The sequence below is a fragment of the Asterias amurensis genome, chromosome 11, assembly GCF_032118995.1.
Source record: "Asterias amurensis chromosome 11, ASM3211899v1".
Taxonomy (NCBI): Eukaryota; Metazoa; Echinodermata; class Asteroidea; order Forcipulatida; family Asteriidae; genus Asterias; species Asterias amurensis.
Window position 1 is genome coordinate 434174 of NC_092658.1, and position 25171 is coordinate 459344.

At 38.2% G+C, this 25171-nt stretch overlaps 3 protein-coding genes across 3 annotated transcripts; 1 reads left to right on the plus strand and 2 right to left on the minus strand.

The window, feature by feature from the left end:
• Nucleotides 1-2343: 2343 nt before the first annotated feature.
• LOC139944602 (NADH dehydrogenase [ubiquinone] 1 alpha subcomplex subunit 3-like) lies at nucleotides 2344-10703 on the minus strand. Its single transcript, XM_071941659.1, has 4 exons — nucleotides 10333-10703; nucleotides 5998-6072; nucleotides 4455-4532; nucleotides 2344-3507 (listed from the first exon to the last, which is right to left on the minus strand). The coding sequence occupies exons 1-4, from the start codon at nucleotides 10376-10378 to the stop codon at nucleotides 3458-3460; spliced, it is 249 nt and encodes an 82-aa protein (XP_071797760.1). The 5' UTR covers nucleotides 10379-10703; the 3' UTR covers nucleotides 2344-3457.
• A 6070-nt stretch (nucleotides 10704-16773) lies between these two features.
• LOC139944574 (uncharacterized) lies at nucleotides 16774-20635 on the minus strand. Its single transcript, XM_071941624.1, has one exon. It carries the CDS (start codon nucleotides 20076-20078, stop codon nucleotides 18963-18965), a length of 1116 nt encoding a protein of 371 aa, XP_071797725.1. The 5' UTR covers nucleotides 20079-20635; the 3' UTR covers nucleotides 16774-18962.
• Nucleotides 20636-22641: 2006 nt separating this feature from the next.
• On the plus strand, nucleotides 22642-24047 carry LOC139944101 (C-type lectin domain family 4 member M-like). Its single transcript, XM_071941055.1, has 2 exons — nucleotides 22642-22949; nucleotides 23839-24047. The coding sequence occupies exons 1-2, from the start codon at nucleotides 22664-22666 to the stop codon at nucleotides 24045-24047; spliced, it is 495 nt and encodes a 164-aa protein (XP_071797156.1). The 5' UTR covers nucleotides 22642-22663.
• Nucleotides 24048-25171: the final 1124 nt, after the last annotated feature.

Consider the following 25171-nt stretch of genomic DNA (forward strand, 5'->3'; position numbering starts at 1 on the left):
ATGCACTGCGTGTCTGTCGTGTTTACTAGTAGTGTGACGTGTTCGATTAGTCAGACCCCTAGTAAAACACATTGAAAAAGACCTATGTGGGTTTGGGTACCAGCAAGAAGTCGCAGATCTAAACGTAGACTTGATGACAAGTCGTTACGCGCAGTCTGTTTGTTACTAACACACATTCTGCCGTTCATGCAAACAGTCACAGTGCGATTATACCATTATTATACACATGCAACGGTCGTAGGTAGCGCGTGGTTGCCACCATTGATCTCTATTATATAATAGAGATCAATGGTTGCCACTGACTCTCACACACATACTGGGATCGAGGATAAGTATACCGTCCCCGTGACCACACCGCGCTTAACAATTACCGACTTGATTTCAAGACTAATCTAAACGAAGCGACAAAGCAAGTTAGACTTGTTGATGTAAAGTCTGCATCGCACTATCACTATTAGCGTCAATCACGCAAGTTTCTCCTACCCACCGTCCTCCATGCTTCCACAGAGTTACCACTATTGGTTACTCAAAATAATTATGAGAGATTGATAGTGTAAAACATTATGAGAAACGGCTCCCTCTGAAGTGACGTAGTTTTCAAGAAAGAAGTATAATTTTCCGCGAATTTGATTTCGAGACCTCAGATTTAGAATTTGAGAATTTGAGGTCTCGAAAGCAAGCATGAAGCACACAAGTTCGTGTGACAAGGTGTTTTTTATTTCATTATTATCTCGCAACTTCGACCACCAATTGAGCTCAAATGTTCTCAGTTTAGTTATTTTATGCATAGGACTATGTTGGGATACACCAAATGAGAAGACTGCATGCAGTCTTTGACATTATTACCAATTGTGTCCAGTTTCTTTAACACGGGGACAGTTTTTCTCATAACTTTATAACAATAATTAGCAAAATCACCCCGTTTTGTTCCCAGAGGTGAACATTCAAACTTACAATCCGGTGTTAATGAACTTGTGCATTTGTGTGATGTTAATGATATGAAACTGAATCCTTCCAAATGTAAGGTAATGCAGATTTCTTTTCTTAGAAATCCGGTTTCATCTATTCAGCTGCATGTCAATGGTGTGCAACTTGAAGCTGTCTCATCACTGATGCTTCTTGGGATTACCATTTAAAATAATCTCAAATGGGACCAACAAGTTCAACAGATAGTCAGTATGGCTTCACGACGACTTTACATACTCAGTAAATTAAAGACAAATCAGGTTCAAGCCAATGACCTCATTGTTATTTATAAACTATACATTCGCCCATTACTCGAATCCCGTGTTGCTGTGTGGTCATCGGGAATCACTGAAATACAAGCTTATAATATTGAAAAAGTTCAAAAAAGGGCTTTGCGTATTATATTGCTTATCCGAATATTTTGTCTTATCTTGATCACTTGAATTTGTTAAGACTTGAATCATTGAATGAAAGGCGTAAACACCTAGTTCTTAAATTTGCCAAATCTCTGCACTTCTGATAATCATCGCCATCTCCTCCCCCCACAACGTAAATCTAATTATTTGTCAGAGCATACTTTAAGAAACACCAGGCAACTAGAACACCTTCAGATAAAAATTCAGAGATACAAAAACTCGCCAGTCCCCTCAATGCTCCAGATGCTTAACTTGATCAGTTCCTGATAACAGCTCCATTTTATTTCTTTTGTGCTCCTGTTGTGTCCAAATCTCCCTTGCCAACAGAATGTTGCGGTTTTGTTTTAAACTCCCTTGTTTTGTTTTTATTTTGTGTCCACAAATCCTCCCCCTCCTGTCTAAGGCTGTTTTCCCAATTCCTGTTTAATATTATTGTTTTATTATGTAAACTTGTACATATATTTTTGATGTAATTTTATTGTTAACCAAATGCCATTAGTCTGTGACTTTTTATTTGGTCTAGTATTTTAATACGAAAATAAACAAATTTTGAATTGAATTGAATTGAATTGAAGATCAGTGGTTCCATTGGATACAATGATATCGTTGGACTAATGCAGTGACTAAAAGCTTCCGTATCTGTTTTAACTGGTCTTAGGTCACCTCGTGCGACCAATCAAAACACAGATATGTAAGATAAGCCTACTTTCTGTCGTCTGCATGCTGTGTCCACGTGTGTACACCAACAACAACAACAGCAACAGCAACAGCAACAGCAACGGCAGCGGCAGCGGCGGCGGCAGCGGCAGCGGCAGCGGCAGCAGCAGCAGCGGCAGCGGCAGCGGCAGCAGCAGCAGCAGCAGCAGCAGCAGCAGCAGCAGCAACAACAGCAACAGCAGCAGCAGCAGCAGCAGCAACAACTACAATAATAATAGTAAGAACAATAATAGCACAACTGTCATAACTTTGAATCAAACAACCAGTTAATTAGTTGATTAATAATTTATTAAAAGCCAACTTCAAAAACAAGAATGAAATTAAACAATCAATACAAATATGTTGTGTTTTCTCATAAATCCGAAACTATTTGGTTCTATAAAGTCAGCCATTGGCTCTAACTTATCAAATCACACAAAACCATTATTGGCCAAACCTTTGCAATAAACGAAGCTTCATCAAGTGAAGTTATTGATTAAATTAACTTGAACCTCAAATGATCTTGCTCTAAATGAAGATGTGTTGATCTGCAAAAATAATTTGGGTTTTATCGCTGTGTTTTTTGCTAATTGAAATTAGCTGTGCCCTCTTAAATTCAAGGCATGGGCGTGATCCCTAATTGGGAGTTCCTTAAACATTTAACTAGTTGAATTTATTATTTCAAAGTCAATGGTTATAAGTAACCCCCATCTATAAGATTCAGAAGTAACTATAACAGCCGATAAACTTGTGTTTAAAAAACATTTCTTGGCCCTCCCAACCTAAAGGACTAAAACTAATTTCACTGGAAATTTTTTAATTACTTCAAATATTAAAACAAAACTCTTCTTCAAACTCTATAGACAATTTCAACCCCAAACAAGAGACTTAAACTTAGTCGTCTCTCTCCATTGCATGTTCACTATGATATAGACATCTCTTGGCATTGACTGTGATGTTTCTTTATTAAACACTAGGGTTCCTTTTCACAGAGCTGTTAAGCACAAATTTTCCTTCAAAAATGCTTAGGAATTTATAAGACTAGAACCAGTTGTAAAAGTATTAATTCACACATTATAATATAGCTGTTTACACAAGGCCACTCTGATAATTAAAATGTCTATGTACTAAGTAAACTGTTGGCTTTAACAGCTCTTTGAAATTGATACAAGACAAGCCTCAGTTCCATGTAGCCGCTAAGCAGAAAAGATTGCTTGAGAAACTTGCTCAGCAAATATCAGTAGGGAACCAGTTGCAAGCACAGTATATTACACTGTATTTTCAACTGGTAACCTATGTGTATGCTTGATAACATTTCAGCTTAGCAACTCTATGAAATAACGTGAACTCAGGCGGTATGATCAAAGTAGAAGCAAGACTCATATTGATGTTGGTGGACCCGTCTTCCCTTCAACAAATCGGATTGGGTCTAGGGAGAAACAAAGAAATCAAACATACATCTGTAATTGTGCCAGCTACAAATTGTGGATTTGTATAAGTACATCTAGACAAAATGTCTAAACATTGGTTCTACCTCTTTCCACATATTAAAAGTGTACATACATCAGTTGCACTGTTTTAAGAAGCTGACGGGGCAAGTTTGAAGTGGTTTTTACTAACCCATAGCAATTTTTAATTAGAAAATGTATGCCAAACACAAATAATTAAATACATTTTAATACATTTCCTGTGCGCAAAGAAACTTTTACCAGAATGGGACTTGACCCTACTACTTCTGGTTAATCTTGAGGAAACGGGCTCTTTTTAATTCATTTATTATTATTATTCATCATGATATTAAAATATGAAATTCCATATCCTCTCTTTTAAAAAAACAAGACGTCACCACAATAAAAGAAAGATATTAATAAGAATATATCTAAGAGGCACATCACACAGCAAACTTGATCAGCTAAAAGTAAAACAGTTACAATTTCAAGAATTTGCCAGGGTTTTACCCCTTACCCCTACTCCAGAGCAGGGGTAGCTATGCCGTGGGGAATGCCCATTTGCTGGGGGCAAACCGGAGGTAAAATAATCATAGGGTGAAAAGGCCCGCTGTTATTCCCCAGGAGCAACGAACCCTGGGGAATAGAGTACTGTAAAAAGGGCTGTTGTGGGGCAGGAAAAACTGAATATAGTTGGAATCAATTTGGTCCTGGAAGTTACAATACTCAATGAGATTAAATTAAATTGAATTGAATAGCACTGAATTGAACTGAATTGAATTGACTCACTCTTCCAAACAAGCCACTTCACTTTTTGTGGGAGATGCCTGGTTTTAGCATAGAGCATCACATTGTGCATTTCCAAGAAACTTTGCAGGAAAAAACCCCCAAGATTTGTTGGAGCAAATGAAACGGTGTTATTACTTACTGGGATACTTGGTTGGCATTAGTCTGTTACTCTCCTCAGTAATGTGCTTGAATGGCCACACCAGGTAAACTAATGGTGCTGAAAATACACAAAATATAGTAGAAATAAGTTAACCAAAAATGCCCTTGGAATTTTAGAGGTTTCTGATGACTCTTGCCAACATATTGCTGTAGGGGACATGAAGGAGAGAGCGAGGTGCATGCTGGTTGCATACTGAAATGGAGGATCGCAATCACAACATGTAGGAGAGAGCGAGGTGCATGCTGGTTGCATACTGAAATGGAGGATCGCAATCACAACATGAAGAAGAGAGCGAGGTGCATGCTGGTTGCATACTGAAATGGAGGATCGCAATCACAACATGAAGGAGAGAGCGAGGTGCATGCTGGTTGCATACTGAAATGGAGGATCGCAATCACAACATGAAGGAGAGAGCGAGGTGCATGCTGGTTGCATACTGAAATGGAGGATCGCAATCACAACATGAAGGAGAGAGCGAGGTGCATGCTGGTTGCATACTGAAATGGAGGATCGCAATCACAACATGAAGGAGAGAGCGAGGTGCATGCTGGTTGCATACTGAAATGGAGGATGGCTATCACAGCCACAAACCTCTAGACTTTTTCAGAACCATTTTACAAACTCAATAATTAATTCTCTTTTTACCCCTCATTCATTGTGAAATGAACAATATTTTGACTCGCCCAGCAGCCTAGTAAAGAAATTTGTTTGTCTCCCCCATCGCTGTTTTCACTTGCATTTGGCCATGGGCACCCACTTTATTTATTAAATAGAGCAGGCATCTCAGTCAGTTCAGACGATGCTTAAGCCAATCGCCCTTGCCTTTCGATAGCAGATATGCGTCTCAAGGTGCTGGACATGAGTCAAAGGAGGCAGACCAGAATTGAAGTTAGAAGTCCAAGCCATGAGCCAAGCGATGGATCTGATGACACAATGCGTAAGTTTTCACAGCTCGAGTAGCTTCTGACTTGTGTTTGTAACCAGTCATTTTTTGCAACGAGTCAAATCACAATTAAAAAAACATAGTGACTCAAACCCGACTCGAGTCTAAGTCACATGACTCTAGTCAACAACTCACTGCGTGTTAACTACACACATGTGACAATCCCATGACTACTTTGCTAAGCGCATGCATAGTAGACAGCATGAGACAGTCTTAAATGCATGCATGCTTGCCCTGTGCATGAATACTAGCTTTGTCACTTGTAAACAGCAATATAAAGCATCTGACACAAGATGGTGAACAGACCAGTGAGAATTTGTACTAAATTTGGTTGATATAAAGAGGGTACTGGGGATTCAGGTTGGCTCAGTGTATTCTTTCCCTGCCTTTCACCTCTTTGGACACAGGTTTGGGTTTGAATCCCACCTCAGACCGTAGCTTTGCATGTAGATTGAGTTTTCAGTCCCTACATGACGGTGTGAGATCTGAAGCTGAACAAATCTTCATGTTTCCTACTCACAATCTTGTTATGATCTCTTGCGTTGGTGAATGTGTAAATAAGAATCTATAAATACTTACGGATACCTCCAAGTGCAGCAGACACAACAAGAACTGGCTCAGTGTCCCATGCATACTTCAGCCAGGGAATAATACCTGGAAAATAAAAATATCAATTGAAATAAACAAAATCATTCATGCAAACTAAACCTAAAACAAGATATTTAAAGCATAAACACAGGTTTTTTTTCTCGTTATCGTGGATCGCGGAGACGATAGGGGAATAAACCTCATCTGGTCTTGGCTTTTGCTTTGTGCCTCTTCAAAACATCTAAATCTTAAATTTCATAATTTTAATGATTCAGCATGTTGCTTATAAGTGTCTTCTCTACAAAAGGTTGGAGTGATGTTTCCTTTTTTAGCAAGATCAATTAAGATACCTTGCCAACTATGTTATGTATGTAATTCAGATACAGATAAAACACACACAGACTAGTAATGTAATTGTATATTGTAACCCTCACTCATCATTGGTCATCATCACTCGACTCCCCCATCAATCAGGTCTACTGACTTTGTACTGTGACCATCGGGAGGATGGAGGGTTACTACAAAAATGAGCTACGTACAACAAAAACAATTCAATTCAATATAAAACATTAATTGGGTATTGTTATGTTTACAGAGGACTTGTAGCAAGTCTAATGACATCTATGTCAAAGGTGATGTGCATGAAGGCCGCCGCCATGTTTAGTCAGTAAAGCGAGTCAACGTGAAAGTACGACATTAAATTGGTGACTTCAAATTGATTTGTCCTAGTCATAGTTATTTGCTTGTGTTAGCTAAAAGTGGAAGACACAACAGGTAAAGACCTTTATCATGCTGCCTCCAGCTTGGTCAAAATCCTCAGATCGAATAACAGTAATGCACGCTAATGTAATATTTTAAATAATGTTCATAAATACCTCAGACAGTTTCGCTATTCCTATGTGGAGAGCGCGTCACATGGGTATGTATCAAGAAGCTCGCTCGCCACCAACAAAGTCGCCCCCTAACCAGCTTGCCCCAGGTTGTTACAAAGTCGCCCCCTGACAATGTCGCCCCCTGACAATTTCGCCCCCTGACAATGTCGCCCCCAAACAATGTCGCCCCCTAGGAAAGTCGCCCGCTGACAATGTTGCCCCCCAGCCAATGTCGCCCCCAGCCAATGTCGCCCCCTTTGCAAAGTCGCCCCCAGAAAATAATTAAGGCTACAACACTTATGGTAAACAAATATAATTATAACATTTTCAGAAAAATTCTGAATAAAGTAATGTGCAGACAACCAGACAACAATTTTGTTAACGACACGGCATCAAAATGTCTAGTTTGGAACTTATGAAACCAAAACATTTAGCTTTCCACCAAGTATCCTCTATATAGTAACAGGTAGTCTTATGCTTAAAAAAAAATGTTACATCTGTAACTGCTATTTAGCCTATTATATTTACATCGTCTCGCACATGCTCGTTGTCAATTGTCACTGTTTGTTGTGGATTCATTATTTGTTCCTCCCTGAATCAGTGAATATGGTTTCACTTGACTCAAATGTTACATCTGTAATTCATTAATTGCTATTTAACCTATTATGTTTGTAAAATACAAGTCCAACGTTTATTAAGTATTTGTTTAAAATAAATAATGTATACGGGATAATTCAGAAAATTGATTGATTGAAAGTAATGTTCACAAAACTTAACACACCAATTATTAAAACAAACTAAAGAATACCAACTCTATTTAGGAAACTTAAGCAATACTTATGAGAAATATTTCATAAAAATTAAGAACCATAAAAATATGTTTGGCCTATTATTATATTAAAAAAAAGAGGTATGATAAGATACAGGTAAAATTCCCCTATAATAGTAGAAATTTTCTCACACAAACTGCAAAGGATCAAAATTCATTTTCTACCGTTTTGTTTCACTTTAGTTCACCTAAATTATGCTTTAGAAAGATATCTTTTTTAAACGGTGATTATTATTAATTTCTGAGATAATGTCCAAAAATCATTCTCATTGGTTATTTTAGTTTTGCACTTCAGAAACTCATTATTTAGCTTTCCACCAAGTATCCACTATAGAAACAGTTACTCTTACAATTTTTTTTAAATGTTACATCTATAATTGGGTCATTCCGTGTCAAATCACCAAAAAAAAAGACAATTTTAAACCCTACCCTCTTTAAATTTGCTCAAATTTTTTTTATTGGGTAATAATGGCTCAACAAGCTTAAATTTCAATTTTCAGCTCTATCCGATAAAGGGTTTTCGTGCTACGGCATGCACCTTCTCGTTGATTTCGGTCAAAATGCGCCAGACCTCTGACATTCAAACAACCATAAATCGGTAACCATTGGGTCAAATTTGTTGAAATTTGTGTCTTTTGAAAGGAAATTGCATAAGCTTTCCAAATCTGCCATTACTTTTTTGGTAGGAACATGTTTAGGTTTAGTAACCTTTTGACCTTTACTTTGACCTTGGATTTGACCTTGTGGATCATGTGATCTGGAGATGAACTTCGGTAAAAATTTACTCCCATATGTTTTCTCAACAATATAAAAAATTAGAGATATAATAATTTTGGCTTGCTTTCAGGCTCCGCTCAAAGTTGCCCTACTTGCCTATTCCTATTCAAAGTACATGTACATTACATACATGTCCATACATATGTATATCATGATGTTGCTAGAGGTCCACTAGCCTCACTTGATATACATACGTATGGACATGTATGTTATGTACATGTACTTTGCGTAGGAATAGGCCAGTAGGGCAACTTTGAATGAAGCTTGAAGGCAAGCCAAAAATATTATATCTCTAATTTTTTGATATTGTGGAGAAAACATATGGAGGTAAATTGTCACCAGAGTTCATCTCCAGATCGCGTGATCTACAAGGTCAAATTCAAGGTCAAAGTAGAGGTCAAAAGGTTATCATACCTAAACATGTTCCTACAAAATACAAAAAAAATAAAGACATATTTGGAAAGCTTACACAATTTCCTTTTCAAAGACACCAATTTCAACGAATTTGACCCAATGGTTACCGATTTATGGTTGTTTGGATGTCAGAGGTCAGGCGCATTTTGACCGAAATCAACGAGAAAGTGCATGCCGTAGCACGAAAACCGTTTATCGGATAGAGCTGAAAATTGAAATTTGAGCTTGTTGAGCCATTATTACCCCATAAAAAAAATTGAGCAAATTTGAAGAGGGTAGGGTTGAACCCATTGGGTGATTTGACACGACCCAATTCAGTAATTGCTATTTAGCCTATTATTTGTTTAAAAAAATACAGATTAAATTGGTTTGGTGTTATAAATTAAATTGAGCGATGTTAATAAAATCATTTACACAAATTTTGAACTTTGTGCATGGAATTTATTATTGATGACATTTTTCCTCAAGCAGACTTTACTTTATATTATTTCCAATACAATAAATAAGCCATTACAGAAAGAATCCATTATTTTCTGGGGGTGACTTTGCTAGGGGGCATCATTGGCTGGAGCTAGGGGCAACATTGTCAGTAGACAGTAGGCTCTACTTTATATTCTTTCCAATACAATAATTGAATTCGCAAAAGCCATTATACTACCGTAAGAATCCTTAGTTATTTTCTGGGGGCGACTTTGCTAGGGGCAACATTGTCAGGGGGCAACTTTGCCAGGGGACGACATTGTCAATGTCAGGGGGCGACTTTGTAACGACCCGGGGCGAGCCAGTTAGGGGGCGACTTTGTTGGAGGCGAGCTTGCTAGGTGGCGAGATGACCAGCATTCATAATCATCTTGCAATGGAAGAATTTAGGAACAGACTATTTTGTTCTTCCAGCCTCGTTTCGGTATTAACATTGATATCAATGAGAGAAATTCAAGATGGCTGAACCGTGATTATTACTTAGTTTCTATTGACCTCAAAACTGGTACCAAGATTCAACAATTCACCAAAAATGATGAAAAAGGGTAGTTGTGATAACGTAACCCTCCTCCCGATGGCCACCAGCGTTATCGCAACTACATTGTAGAAGAAGGGGATAACTTTCCGTATGGCGCCACCACTTTTTCACTCATTTTTACAAAAAGGGATATGTCAATCAGGTAAATTAGATACTATATTATTTTATTTCGAATGAAAAAGTGGTGGCGCCATACGGAAACTTTTCCGAAGAAGGGAAGGGGGAAGGTCGAGGCTACGGTACGGCGGCACGAAATTGATTGTCCGGAAATTGGGCACAGTAAATAATCACTTTACAATTAAACAACTAAAGTCAAAACTTTGCCAATTGATTACCAGGCAACAAGATTAGTTTACATTAAAGTTGATAATAAGCTTTAAAATATACTAAACAAACTTGAATTAAGTGGAAACAAACCCTTTTTCCAAGCTTGCTGAGCCGGCGAAATTAGTCGAGTAGCCATGTTTAATTCTGAAACACTGCGCCCTCTACTAGGCAGTTTCAGTCAAATTTAATGCAGGTGATTTTTTCTCTGACAAGATGTAGTCTGTTAAGGTGTATTCTTAGAAGTAAAAATCAATTTAAAATTTTGAAATCGGATGTTTGGTTGCAGAGATATACCGTTTTTAATGAGCGTGGATCGTGAAAAAAACGTACCCGTGTTCAAGTTCAATTCTTATGTTTTTCTTCATATCGGCCACGGCCAAGTTTAATGCACAGCCTATGGCAATAGAGGGCGCACACTAGGCGAGCGCCCTCTATCTCTTACAAACTGTGCTTTGAGGCGCTAGTATGATTTTTTATGAACGGCAAAAAGTGATATTTTGTGAATCAAACTGAGGAGCGGCATCGTGGGGAAAATTGTTAACTATAAAAATTAAATAATGTGTTAAGTTTTGCAGGTGTTTGTGTGAATATTCTTTATTAATTATGTCAACAAATAGCATTATTGAATTAACCAGAATGGAATAAAATTAAAGAGTTTATGACTGGTGTTTCCTTTAATTTAAGATCAGTTGATCCTTTGATTTAAAATTGTAGCATTAACACAGTAAAACATTAGAACAATCTTTAAAAAACTTGAGGATGAAGGCATTTGTATACATCGATTATTTTTGTTATAATTATTTACAAAGACAATTTCTAAAAACCAATGGCTATAATTATACAATCAATTTTTTTGTTCAACTTTCGTTTCAATTAGTATAGGCCTTTAAAAGTATATAACAATACTAGTTTCTTTTGACTCAAGATGAGCAGTCTGTTATTATCAATTCAGAACGTAGAAATTATCAAAGAAACAAGATCGGGCAGCTTTCCAGCTTTCTATTATTAGAGCCCCGGCCTATCAAACTTATTGTAACACACGCCCTCTTGTGGTGGCACATCACGGAAACACGAAGATGTACGAGTACGACGTACATGTACAATCGTGCGTATTTAGGACAACTTTGCAAGAAATGGTCTAACAAAACCTTTCTGCGGGAGAAGAAAACATAATCAAATTACACCAAATTTTCACAAGTTAAACTTAAAAGTATGGGAATTAGCACTGACAAAGTCGCATTCAATTTTGATGATTGTCTCTGGAAGAAATCTTGATTCAAAAAATGGAAAACGCCGACAAAAATAGGTTTTTATGGTAAAAGCTATGCGACTAGCTGCACGATGTGCGGAATTTTATCGGCTACACGATGATGTAATCGTTATCTCATTTTGTGTAAACATGTGCTCCCGCATCGCAAAAAACCGTCTTCGGGCTTCTTCGGCGCTTTCCGAAGATTTCCGAAATCCGTTGTCCACGGGGTTCAAAGTTGACGTCATGCACAAACGAATGGGCGCTGCACGCCAGGCCAAGCTTCTGTTTTTTGTCGTTGCTCTCTTTTTTTTACAATATCTCCGAAACTATTCATCCGATTTCGAATATTTTTAAAATGTAAGCACGGGGAGAGAATGTTCCTGCCTGCTGTTAAGTCTCATAGTTGTGAGTTGTACAAAATGTGAGTTATGATTTAATATATTTCGTTCTTTTTTTTCGGGGCTGTGTGTGTGTGTGTTTTGGTACACGTAAAATCAACTTGATGAAACTGCCTACCTCTACGGTGGCTGCCCTAATAAGGCGTCTTCCATCACTAATCCGCTGTAAGACTGACTCTGCTGTTTCTCCATTGCCAGCCGTCTTGTCAGTATGTTTTTTGAAAGAGCTGAAATTTTAAACCTGTAAATTTAATTAATAACCATGACGTACAAAAATATGGGTCTCCCCACAAAATGCAAACACTTCCACCAGTTGCGATGACGTAACCCTCCTGCCGACGGCGGAGCCGGGTTACGTTATATCGCAACTAACAGTGTTCACTTCTTCCACTTGACTGAGGGATATTTGGGGGTTGTACAGTAGGCCTACGACAGTAAAGAAGATTGATTAAAATCATTTTGTGATAGAGTTTCTTACATTGACAGTAGAATCAAAATTGAAACCAATTTAATTTTAAAGTAGCTGAAAACCCAGTCAGACTCCGATCCGAGGCATGATTCGAACCGTAGTCCACAGGGGTGAAAGACACGGGAGGGTTGAGAAACGTTACTGTAGTATATGCTTCTAATTAGATTCAAATATTAGGGGATGAAAGGTGATAATATCTTTTCCCGTATAAACGCAAAACTTCGAGTGAAACGTTTCTCAAAATGAGTTTTACAATGCGAAGCTGCCTCTGGTTTTCTTACCAAGGAAGTTTGTATTGCCATTAGTTTTCAGAGTAATTACCAATAAATGTAGGATATATAGGCATACACCGTTGGACCCAGCAAGGATTTGTTAAAAAGATGAGGAGATCAACTTCAATGACTTTTATATCCATCGATACAGTGATATGTTGCCGGTGTCAGGTGCAATTATGTCCGCCATGCAATACTGTCCGCTCCGGACACTTTTGCATATGCAATCGTGTCCGGGGCTATGCAAAAAAACCTTCCGGTGGACATGTAAATGACTGTACAGTGTGCGCGCGTAAGCGGGCGTGTAATGTAAGCGGGCGTGCATGCTTCCTCCATGGTTATGCTCTGTCCCGTCCTGTGTGCTCCTTGCCACAAATCGAAAGCTCGCTATTGATGGCCGGGCTAGAGGCGGTTTATTCACAAGAGGGCGAGCCAAAACCAAACGCAGCCCAGTTCGCTGAATTTGGGTCACAGAATCTACTGCCTCAAGCGGGCGCTCAAACCCACGGCTTGGTTTCAACATGGAGCAGTTAATCCATGCTTTCAAAGATACATGTACAGTGTTTACAAAGAGTTCTCATCACGCACAGGGACTGACTCGGGTCGTTTCTCGTCACCTCATACCCATTAACTCGCTTAAACCACAGTTAGGGTTTCGTCGCGATGTGAGTCGATAGATGTGATAAGATAGAGGTTGATCAACTCATCGTTTCGCAACCTTGTAACCTTGGCTACTCTTATTACAATATATTGATTGATGTAGGTGGACTCATTGTTCAATATATCGATGAGAACCCATCGTTTATCATTAATCTCATTAGATCGATAAATCGAGAACAATACGGAACAATTTCTGGACAAGTGGGACAACTGTATCGGCCTTCTTTGCCTATAGTAGACAAATAATGAATTGAAAAATCTCAAGCATTTTTGCTAATGTTACAGCAGATGTCAGTTCGATTTGTTAAGGCGCCTTTCCCACAAACTGGTTGTGCACGCTCAGTGGTGGTATAGTCAGCTCTGGAGTCGTAAGGCTCCTCGTGAATCCGTAGCACAGTATGTCTTGGAAAAACACTTATGAGGGCTTGTTGGTATCAGTAAACAAGAGTTCAAATTTAGAAATCTTCAAGCAGCTGAACAAATTGAACGTGTTTGAGACAAGTGATGTTGTCTTACTTGTTGCGTTGTTATAATGGATAGATTATGCAGAAAATTGAATTAGTTTAGGTGATAAAAAAATAGTTAGTTTTTGACTAAAAAGTGTTTGAGTGCTGTCACTGGGTAGATGATTAAATCAAACTGTAAAAAATATGTTTTTTTTTCTTCGTTTTGAACATTCCATCTTCAAGCGGCACCGATCCGAGCAAGCCAAGACCTACAATGTACATTAAGCGTGAGAGAGCGGCAGATGTTTCGGGTTAATTCAACAGGGACAAAAGAGATGTCACCGGGCCCGGTGATTGGAATTCCTTGACAGTCATCCCACAAAGGAAAACAAGATAATTACAGTTCACAGACTGTCGGCAAAAATAAAAATGGATTGAAATCAACATCCATATTGATCTTTTTAATCATTCCGTTTCAAGGGATAGCGTTATCGAGGTGTTAAAACATGGGCGTTGCACAATTTTTTCACACATTGATAAAACAAAATGTCAACTCCAAAAAATAAAATTCACACCGAAGCAAACAACAGAAGGCAGTGTATGTTTAAAGGTGTTAAGCTTTACTCGTTACGTCAACGACATTTGTCTGAGGTTAACAAGCCAAGAGTCAACTACAAATATAAATTTCACACCAAAACAGCAAACAAAACTGAGTTTAGTTTAAAGCCGAACCCGGAATGTACAACCATTATCTGATTTCTAAAACACAGGGCCTACCAGGTTTAAGACAAACAGCAACACCCCCCCCCCCGATTTACTACAAAGCAATAAAACAAAATAAAACACCATAAATGACGTTTGTGCAAATTTATCACTTTCCGCTCATTTTTTTCTCTTCTTCTTCCTTTTTGCAAGTCGCCAGACACACAAGGCCTGAAGGCCACTTCAAGGTGTGGGCTAAAGTTTTTTTTTCCAGAGGCCGTTGCCGCCTTCTCCTTCTCCTTCTCCTATATTCCCAACTCAGGCCACTCAATATTTCGAAGTCAATATTATTTCCAACTCAAGCCACTCAAGTTGAGCCAACAGCAGCCATAGCCCAAGCCGATACTAGGCTCAGTGCAAACTGACCAGTGGGTTGTCTCCAATGTTGTCTCTAAAAAGCCTTCCTATACGATACAAGAAGATTATAACATCATTCACGGTGTCTAGCAAACACTGTCCCCAATCCTTCTCCATTGTCCTTTGACTCAGGTGTGTTTACCATCACTGATCTCTGTACTGATCACTGGTGTTTACCCACTTGCACTTGTATGGCTTTCCAGAAGCTTTCTATGGGGGATCCTAAAGACTTGGAATCCAAGGTTGTTGGCAAACAATCTTAAGCTCTTTCTAAATAGCCAATATAACATAAACATGTAACTCGTTGTGCTTATGGCAAAAACACGAAATCTGGACGAAATCTGGACCACTGATTCTATAGCTTCAAATCATGCTACTCAATGGTTCTTCACTGTCGAGTGCTCTTGCAGTTATGAATCTTTTATACGAGGAATAATTAGCCTTTGAAAACTGCTAACCATAATGAAAATGTTGTAATGCACAAGTTGATGACCAGACGACACAGATCCACCCTCACAGAATCTTTCTCAAAGACTAAGAACGAGGCTAAGACTGACAACACACCAAGTATAAACAGGGTGTAATAGAAGTAATCAAGTGTAAAGAAACTCAAAAAGTCCCAATAAAATTGGGCTGAACGAACACTTCCTAATCATACCAGCTAAACGCTGGTAATTATCCCAGATAACGATGGACTGAACAGAAAGCTATTTCGGGAGAAAAATACTCGAAATGCGGGGGGAAACCTTGCACTTACAAGAGGCAGGATCAGTCCAAATGAAACACACATCCAAAGTAAGAGTTTCGGGGAAAATATTACGTCTTGAGTTTTGTAAAGATATCTTGAACCTCCGAAACTCCGCCGAATTGGAATGTACGCCACAGTACATTGAAGCATTGAAGACGGTTGAAGTCACACATGAAATATTCAACACAAGTCATTTATTTTTCATGACAAACAAGCCACATAGAAAAGGGTCTTTTAAATATTAAGCCAGCATCAGATTTAGATTTAGTCAGTATCTAATTGGAAAGTCAACAAGACTGCCAAATTAAAGAGTCTGTAAATCTATCGCATAATTATATAAAGAACTGTTTTTTGTTGAGAATCGTTTGTGCGGTGACCCACGTCGTACCCAATATGTCGGCCATTGGCACGGTTGTCATGGACGCGCCAATCAATGAGCTCTGTATGCGTTCACACTGCATGCTACCCCCTGCCACAGCCACACACACAACCAGTACCAGAAAAATGGGACTACTGTACATGTACATGCAGTTCGTGCCAAATAAAATGAACCCAAGGAAAAGGTACACCATAATGTCAATAGTATGTGCTTTTGGTTTTGTTGCCTATATTCTTACATTGAACTATTTCCCGAACACAGTATGGCATAAACGTCACGTTGAATTAAAAGTTGAATTGAACACAATTTTTTTGTGATCGAACTTTACCAACATAAGAACTTAAAATAAATATTAACTGAAGATAATGAGCTGTTAGTTCATTTGCTACGTTCGCCAATATTAATGTTCATGTTTTTATCACGTTGCATGGACTGGCATACAAAAAGTGATAGCACAGTTTGTTCCCCTGTTTTGGTTAGTTTTTCACATTTGAAACATTTAACTTGTAAAGCATAACTGCCCAATATGTGAAATTTGAACTAATAAAATTCAGATTTAGTAGACTATGCAAAATGTTAAAAACTTACACCCGTGCTTTATAAATCGTCGTATTTTTATACAATGTTACAAGAGTCATGAATAACACTGATCAACGTTCTAATTCTGGCAGGAAAGTGTTTGCTGCTCGAGAGCGATTTTTCAGAGCTCTAAGAGAAATGTTTAGGAGTAAAGAGAGAAGAAAAGCAAAATAAAGTTCACGAGAGCAGCTTATACATAACAGATGATTATTGTTTTATTTTAATGTAAGCCACAAGCCTATGGCAAGTTTATAAACCCATAAATACATAAATAAATTACATTTACAAAAGTTACCGAATGGTATTATTATTAGGTCCATATGAACTGTGGAACTGTATAATGGACGGAATTTTTAAAGTTAACAAGCTATAACGACACATAAATCTAAGAAAATGTAATATACATTTTCCATTTTGTCCTAAAATGTTTTAGTTTGGCAGCAGTTTCAGAAGATGTACTGATGCTCACTGTATGTACGAAATGAACATTGTATTTTTTTTCTGCCACGTTTTCAAGAAAGTTTAACTCTTCATATGCAATTTATGAGAAAACATTTGAATCAAGTTTCGTTTTATAAATATTTGTGTGTTTCACTATAAAAAAAAGCATACAATTTTATGAGTAAATATTTATGAATTTCGAAAAAACAGAAATTAACGGAGGCGACGAAAGCCAACATTGTCAAGGGCAAAGGTAATAATGTTATATGTAAAGGTGATAAACCAGTTTTGATGCCCATTTGTTACAATGTAAATGTACATTCTGATTTTCAAACTAAGTTGCTTTCTCCAAGGAAAAAAAAACCGTTTTGCATTACGAGAGCTTATTTCCTTATGACAATATTGATTAATTTACGCCATGATCAGACTTTGAGTCGAAGGGCCGAGGTTTGAGCCGAGACCAACAGAACGTGAAAGTCGCTGAAAAATACAACAATCAACGCCAGGAAATTAGGATATATCGGTTATTCATCTTGCGATATTCGAGAGTGTTTCAAAGAAACAAAATTGTTTAAATGTTTCTTGTGAAGTGAACTCAGTTGTCATTTGATTAGAGGTAAATTGACAGTCACGGAATGTTTGTTGAACACATATACATGTTATAATTGCTTGTTTGAACTATGAGCAAAAGTAATCGTAGTTTAAGCAGTGTTCAGAAATTCTTAAATTCTTTCTTTGTTTTTTTTTTTAATTAAAGGTTTTATACCCGTGTTAATAAGATTGTCATCTCACACATCGAAGATTGTGTCTGTCCCTATATGCAGATATGAAGCAAATAAAGAGTCCTATGAATAAAGCCACATACATGTACATCCTGACCAGCTTAGCAGTATACAACCATGGAAGTCATGTCATGGGTTCGAATCCTACCAGATGCACCCGTGGGTCTTTTCCCGCAGGTATTGCATCAATTACTGCTTTAAAGCATAGATAGCAGGCAAACACATAGCTAAAAATGTAATATTTAAAAGTAAAATGTAAAATTTCATACAAACACAAGTTTGACATGTTGCACACTATCTTCACTAATAAATCTTTCTTAAAAAACTACAATAGAGTTACAGTCTTATTTTGAAACTAAATGATTGTCCAGTAAATACTATAGTTAATAAGCACAAAACGTAAAAGGTTTATTTCAATTCATTCAGCATAAAATGATTGAACATCATAGATGCCACAGATTGGTTTCAAAATACGAATCCAAAGATCCTCAAACATACAAAGCAGCCATCATAAATGTTTTAGCCATTTATTGCTGACATCCAATTTTGACCTGTGGACCACGAAATGTGATGTTAACAAAATAAAATGAAATGAAAGCTGAATAAAATGACGGTTTAAATGGGTCAGGAATGATATTTGGTCATTGTGAAAAAAATATATGAAAATGTCACGTCTAAGAAAGCCAACCAATGTACATTTTAGGCTTCCATAGAATTTTCAGACTATTTAGTCACAGTTTTCCTCATTTTTTCGGCAAACAAATCTGAAATCAGACCCAAGTAGAATAATACCTATCCCATCTTGTTGGGCTGTTATGGCGGCGTTATGGCTCTCTTCACATCCGTGGGATGTTACAACCAAACAGGGTAAGCTACACAACAACTGGGGTGTTACAGAATCAAAATCTACAATTTGAGGTGTTCAAAAAACACAAATGTCTGCAAATACACAGAATTACTCTTTCTTTGAGTTATTTTAATACCATGTGATGTTAATCATGATTCTCTTTTCGTTACAACAGAACACCCATAGTGTAAATTTTAACACCCAGTTGTTGATGATAATACCATGCAATAGGGATTAACTTTAATACTTTAAATAATGATTACACCTTTTGGTGAAGAAAGCCATTCATACTTGAACTAGAAAGTTTGATTTGAAATTTCCATTTTGTTTATTTCAGTGGAGACGGTTGCTGACGAACCGATGATTGATGTGAAAATGATCGCATTGGTGATCTAGGTTGTAAAACTTTGGCATCACTCCTCAAAACATAGTCTAAACTTGGCTCCCAAATCCTTAAAGGTATGGAACCATGTGCCTCCTTTCTTAACCTACTCCGTGTGAAGTACCTGGGTGTGTCTCGCTCTGTGAGGGGTGGTGAATTTGGAGGGGCATCGGGGATAGGGAATGTTGTCGATGAGGTAGGTATGAGGACATTGGTCGTTGAGGGGCGTCGATGTTCCGGTTGGGAATAAGTCTCTATATCATTTTGAATTCTTTGTTTTAACCGGTTCAGTGTCAGCGGAGGGAACCTTGTCCCACCTGTTTGAGACCCACCTGTATGAGACCCACCCATTTGAGACCCAGTCGCAGGAGTGTTGGGTTTAGTGGATGGATTCATCATTCTTGAGTCAATCTTAGTATTTCCATTATGATCTCGTTTACCAGCAGTTGGTAGTTGATTCATGAGACTTCCCAATGTAATACCAGACAGGCTGTATCCACCAGACCCACCGCGTCTAGATCCCTGAGAAGCAAGTTTGGCTCGCCGTCTCTCGATGTAGATATCAGTTTTAGAACGATGTAACCAGTTAGGATTCAACTCTGGATCTTCCCTTGGGTCAGTCTGAGGAAGTTGTCTCAAATCTCTTTTACTTCTTGCATATCCATGGAAACTCCTCTGTTTGATCACCATGTAGTTATCAAGCTGTTCATTGACTGGACGATGGTATAAAGTCGGGTCCCCGTAGTTGGATGATGGGTGCCCCTGCTGCTGTAGCGGTTCACGGGCACTTTGAGGATGACATGGTAGATCTGGTTTTATTTCAGGTTGGAGTTTAATATGAGCCATGTCTACCTGGAAGCTGTGGCGATCTCTGTCCCTGGGTGACCAGCTCGTTGTAGGGGAAACAGTGGCTGAATCCCCGGAGGGTGAGGGTTGCTGTGGACTCATTATGTCAGTACCGTGGTGGTACGTCTTCCGATGGGTGCATAAACGAGGTGTAGTCGACCCAAGGCTACCCGTTGAAGCCCCTAAACTCCAGTTTGACTCATCCATATTTGGCATTCTGCTCTCAAAAACATTGATAAATCACAGTCTGCAGCTAGTCCACATACATTCTGAAGATCACATTGTAGCAATTTATCATGAAAATACACCATTTTCAGCACACACTCCTCGGAATGTAGTTCGAGTTTAACGTAGCAACGCAGCGTAACGTTGTCTTGTTTTCCCCTCTGTCACCGGACTCCGTGGAGGGTCAACCCCTTGACCTGTTCCTTGCTCACAAACACTTCACAACCAGATAACATTATAGTCTCAACAACGTCTGCATTCACACACTGAGCAGGTTGTCAACTGAAACCCAACAGTCAGACGCCAGCTTCTGTACCAACTTGTAGTAAAGTAAATTAGGATATCAGTAAGCCAGCCTGTGTGTCAAGCTGTGGAGAAGTTTACTAAAACTCTTCAAACCAACCGTGTATCCATAAACACACTTTACATGTAAATACACCTGTGTACAAATGATCTACTTTTAACCCCTTTGAATTTGACTGCCCAAGGCAATGGAAAGTTCTTTGTGATGAAGTAAGGTTGGGTATTGACTGTGCACTCATGGTGGTGGTGTGTGTGAGTGTACGGCTTACGGGGGCAGGGGGTTATAAACGCACCCATCATTATTTATTCATGTTCGATACAGAGAGGGAATAACGGAAAAGTGATTTGACAAGAGGGCGCTACAAGTGTCCAGTCCACGTTGGGTGAAAACAAAGGAGACAAAATTCATATCGTTTTGTTGACATTTTGCTTGTGTTGTTGTGATGGCAATTATTACCAGCGTCTATCGATTCTAACAATTATACAATTTTGCTGTATGAGCCAGCTGCAGTATGCGCAATACATAAACTTGGTTGTAAAGCAAGTAAATGTGTAAAACAAAGGACAGATTGTCTGTGCATTAAGACTTGAAATCGCTTTCCACAAATTGTGCCGTGACTTGAGTGATGTTACTTAAGCATCCTTTGAACTGGAAAATAAAACCCTATCAGTGGAAGGTGAGTGAGCTCGACTAAACTCAGATTAAATGATGTTACTTAAGCATCCTTTGAACTGGACAATAAAACCCTATAAGTGGAAGGTGAGTGAGCTCGACTCAACTCAGATTAAAACGGCGATCATTTATATTTATTTGTATAATTTATTATCGGGCTAGATATGCTCAGTTGGTAGTGCACCGATGTGGCAGGAGATTCTGCTCCCCCCCCCCCCAAATACGGCGAACTGTACAAACTACTTCTGATAGCGCCCTCTTTGAATCCTCCTCCTCCAACCCTCGTTATGGGGACAGATAATCTCCGGTGGACGGAATTCCCTTGGACACCGGCACGTTAAACGGAGGTCGAAGGTTCAAGTCCCGCTCTAGTCAAATAATGTCTCGGTCCACACCCAAACTAACATTTATTTACCCAGTCAGTTAAAGGCACTGGACACTATTGGTAATAAATTGTCAAATACCAGTCTTCTCACTTGGTTTATCTCAACATTAACAAATCTGTGAACATTTTGACTCAACTTGGTCATCGAAGTTGCGAGAGAAGAATGACAGAAAAACACCCTTGTTGCACAAATTTATGTGCTCTGTGAATAATTATGCACAAATAGTTCAAATTGGAGTATTTTATTATTCGAATGAGAAATTACCTCGTTCTCAAAAACTATCAACAGCTCTCTATTGCAGTTACCAAGTTACAACTCTGTATTATACGAACACTTTTTATAATATTCAATGTGGCCAGTGCCTTTAATATTTCAGTTCATTACAATTACGTTACTTGCAGTTGCAATGCAAAAGAAACATGATCAAAATTCTGCTACGTTTGATTGGTATGACATGGTTTCGGTGAAGAACTAATGGTCTCTTTGGGTGAATCTAATTCGAAAATATCAGTTCTTGTAATATCAGAATGGAGCTTTTCTCTCAATGCGTTTTGTTTCTTTGTTTCTACGCTTGCAATTGCTCATAATGCTCCTGATTCGATGTGTGTTAAAGGGATTGATCTTGTATTGTATTGTTGATATATATTTGTATGTGTACATATTGTCTGTTTTTTTCTGACGTTAAAAACATACTACTTATTGTATAATCTTTTCTGTAGGATATTTTACAATATAGTATTGTGGCCTATATTTATTTAGCTTTTGTTTCTATTGTAATGCGCATCATCGTGAGGGGTATGTGATTCAATTTGCTTTATAGATGCTGTTTATTATTATTACTATGTTTATTATTATTATTATTATTACAGACAAAAATGCATCTACTAATGTACTCCATACAAGAACCAGATTTATGTCCTTACATAATGAAAAATATTCGATCCCATTCAGTAAAATATAACGTTGAATACAATGAAATAACTAGAGCCTATTATCATTCACGTCACTGCTTAATTGCCATATTCATATTTGTCTTGACTTTTTATCGATTGCATTGTTAAGATGGGAAATCTCGGCTTGGCAGTTTCTTTTGGAATGTGTTCCCTTTCGTCGTTTTATAATTCCATTCCGTGAAGGTTATACTTATTGCTTGGTGTCTATTTTTGATAAATCTGGGGGTAAGTGTCTTTTCGCCAGGAGTTGATGTCGTGACGATGGCGAGCAAACTACTGGGTGTTGTTGGTATATTTATAATGGCAAACTACGCTGCCGTTTATGGGCGGTGTTTGAAGCCGGCATGCCCCAATACTTGGAGCCTGTGGCGAGACAAATGCTACAAGGTACATGACGCTGACGTTACATGGGAAGAGGGCAAGCAGCAGTGTGTTGAGTTGGGTGGGGTGATGGTTGTCACCCAATCTAAAGAAGAGTTACAACACCTTCTCAACATGTGCAGCTGCAGACAGTACTGGATTGGTTGCAACGACACTCAAACTGAAGGTGTGTACATTTAAAGAAACTTATAATTCGTTTTATTTTACAACAAATCGCCAATCCCAGGGTGAGGGCAACGGAAAAAGGGAAACGTCTCAAAATAAGAGAAACATGACGCCATACAAATGTTGATGATTGTTTATCGTCATCTCCATGAAATTTGTCTTATTTGGATCGTCCCCTGTTTCTTCATTGTTTTTATTGCCAATCATGCAAATGTGCTTTTGATGGATTACAGAAACACAAAAGGGAGTCAATATATTATATTTTCCGAGGGATACGGCAATTTGTTAGAGACTCTCGAAATGATTTCAAGTTGTCAAAACGGTCCTCGAAGCGTTTGCACGAAAGGTCCATGAAAACTAAAAATAAAACTGATAAATTGCAAAAGCTCAAACAAAAGTATAGATAAAATCATTTCGCCGGAAATTATTTCGACAGCTCAGAATGTTTGATTTTTGACGCTGAATATGAAATATCGCGAGAGCTCGACATAAATTGCAACAAAAGCTCGAGAAAAAATTGTAATATTTCGCTCTCGATTAATGGTTTATTTCGAGCACATACAAAAATCATTCTGAACACCGAGCTAATTGATTGTTTTCATCTCCGTTTCAATGCTCTTTAATTACACACAATGAAGCTATCGGACTTTTTGTACCTGTCCGTAAACAAATTTGGTTTACTCAGCAAAATAAATTGTACACATTATGAAACAATTTTTATTAAGTACCACTAATTTAACCTAGCCTATTGTGTAAGTAATCATTACAAACAACAAAACACAAAATGTTTACTTCGTTTAAATTGATCTTTCAGTAACAAACGACTCCCAAAATGTAAATAATTATTATATATGTCTAATGAGGCTTTTTTCTGATTGACTTTGGTTCAGGTACCTGGGTGTGTTTGGGTGAAGGTACCATTGACGATCAGGACAACAGATGGCATAATGGGCAGCCAAATGACCAAGACGCTGGCCAAGATTGTGCAGAAGTCTATAATTATCCAGCAGGCAGCACTTCAGCAGGCTGGCATGATAGGGAATGTCATCTCCCTCGCAAGGTAATCTGCCAGCGCCCAACAGTACTGGAGTTCATGTGAAAGGGTTGCTCAACATTCTGCGCAAACTAGAAGATTAAAGAAAAATGTATGGAATCATCCTTCTTGATATTTCAAGCAAATTAGTTCAGTTTCTCTCAAAAAATAATATTCCACATTCAATTCTGAAAGTGGAGCAATTGGCCGTTTTGCTATAAAGTTCACTGTGCAGTAAGCCTACAAAAGTTAGATTAAGGTTTTAATGATTGTGTTAAAAAAATAACCTTGTTGTTAATAAATTCACAATACCATGCATCGGCAAAAAATGAGATGACGTCATTGTTTAAAAATGTTTCAACAAAAAGGCAGTTTTTAGTTTGGAACAAGGTCCTTGTGTTTTCCTTTTCTTGAATCGGAAACTTATTCATTTCAAAATATAAAAGTTTGCTTTGGGAAGCTCAATTCTTGTCTAGTACGTTTTCGGGAAACTCTTGTCTCTAACTGCCATCTATGAAACTTATTGTTTTAAAGGCACTGGACAGTATTGGTAATTACTCAAAATAATTGTTAGCATAAAAACTTACTTGGTAACCAGCAATGGAGAGCTGTTGAAAGTATAAAACATTGTGAGAAACGGCTCCCTCTGAATTTACGTAATATTTGAGAAAGAAGTAATTTTCCACTATATTTGAATTTGATTTCGAGACCTCAGAATTAGATTTTGAGGTCCCGAAATCAAGCATCTGAAAGCACAACACTTCGTGTGACAAGGGTATTTTTTCTTCCATTATTATCTCGCAACTTCGACGACCAATTGAATTCAAATTTTGACAGGTTTTTTATTTTGTGCATATGTTGCAGTGGCGTAACCAGAGGGGGGGGGGGGGGGGGGGGGCAGGGGGGCCGGCGGCCCCCCCCCCCCCCCCCCACTCAGAACCCTTGCCCCCCTCTTGCCCCCCATATGAAATCAGAGAAAAGTATATTCTTATAGGCCTAATATATAAATCGTTTAAGGCTGCATAAAATGCTGCCGTAAAAAGGAAAACTTTTATTCATATCAGTAAGCCCTATGTGGACTATAACATGAAAAATGCATGGAAACGCGCGCGCGCGATCGTATTGGCGGTAAATGTTAGTTGTTATTTTGCGGTTACAGAGAGTGCAGGATCTGACAAAGTTCTGTTAAA

Excerpts from the sequence above, each read along its gene's own strand:
- LOC139944602 (XM_071941659.1), bottom strand. The coding sequence starts at position 10,378 with ATGGCTACTCGACTAATTTCGCCGGCTCAGCAAGCTTGGAAAAAGG. Across the intron at positions 6,073-10,332 it reads TCAGCAAGCTTGGAAAAAGG|GTATTATTCCCTGGCTGAAG; the intron begins GTTTGTTTCCAC and ends TTTATTTTCCAG. Across the intron at positions 4,533-5,997 it reads TGCTGCACTTGGAGGTATCC|CACCATTAGTTTACCTGGTG; the intron begins GTAAGTATTTAT and ends GTGTATTTTCAG.
- LOC139944574 (XM_071941624.1), bottom strand. The coding sequence starts at position 20,078 with ATGCCAAATATGGATGAGTCAAACTGGAGTTTAGGGGCTTCAACGGGT.
- LOC139944101 (XM_071941055.1), top strand. The coding sequence starts at position 22,664 with ATGGCGAGCAAACTACTGGGTGTTGTTGGTATATTTATAATGGCAAAC. Across the intron at positions 22,950-23,838 it reads CAACGACACTCAAACTGAAG|GTACCTGGGTGTGTTTGGGT; the intron begins GTGTGTACATTT and ends ACTTTGGTTCAG.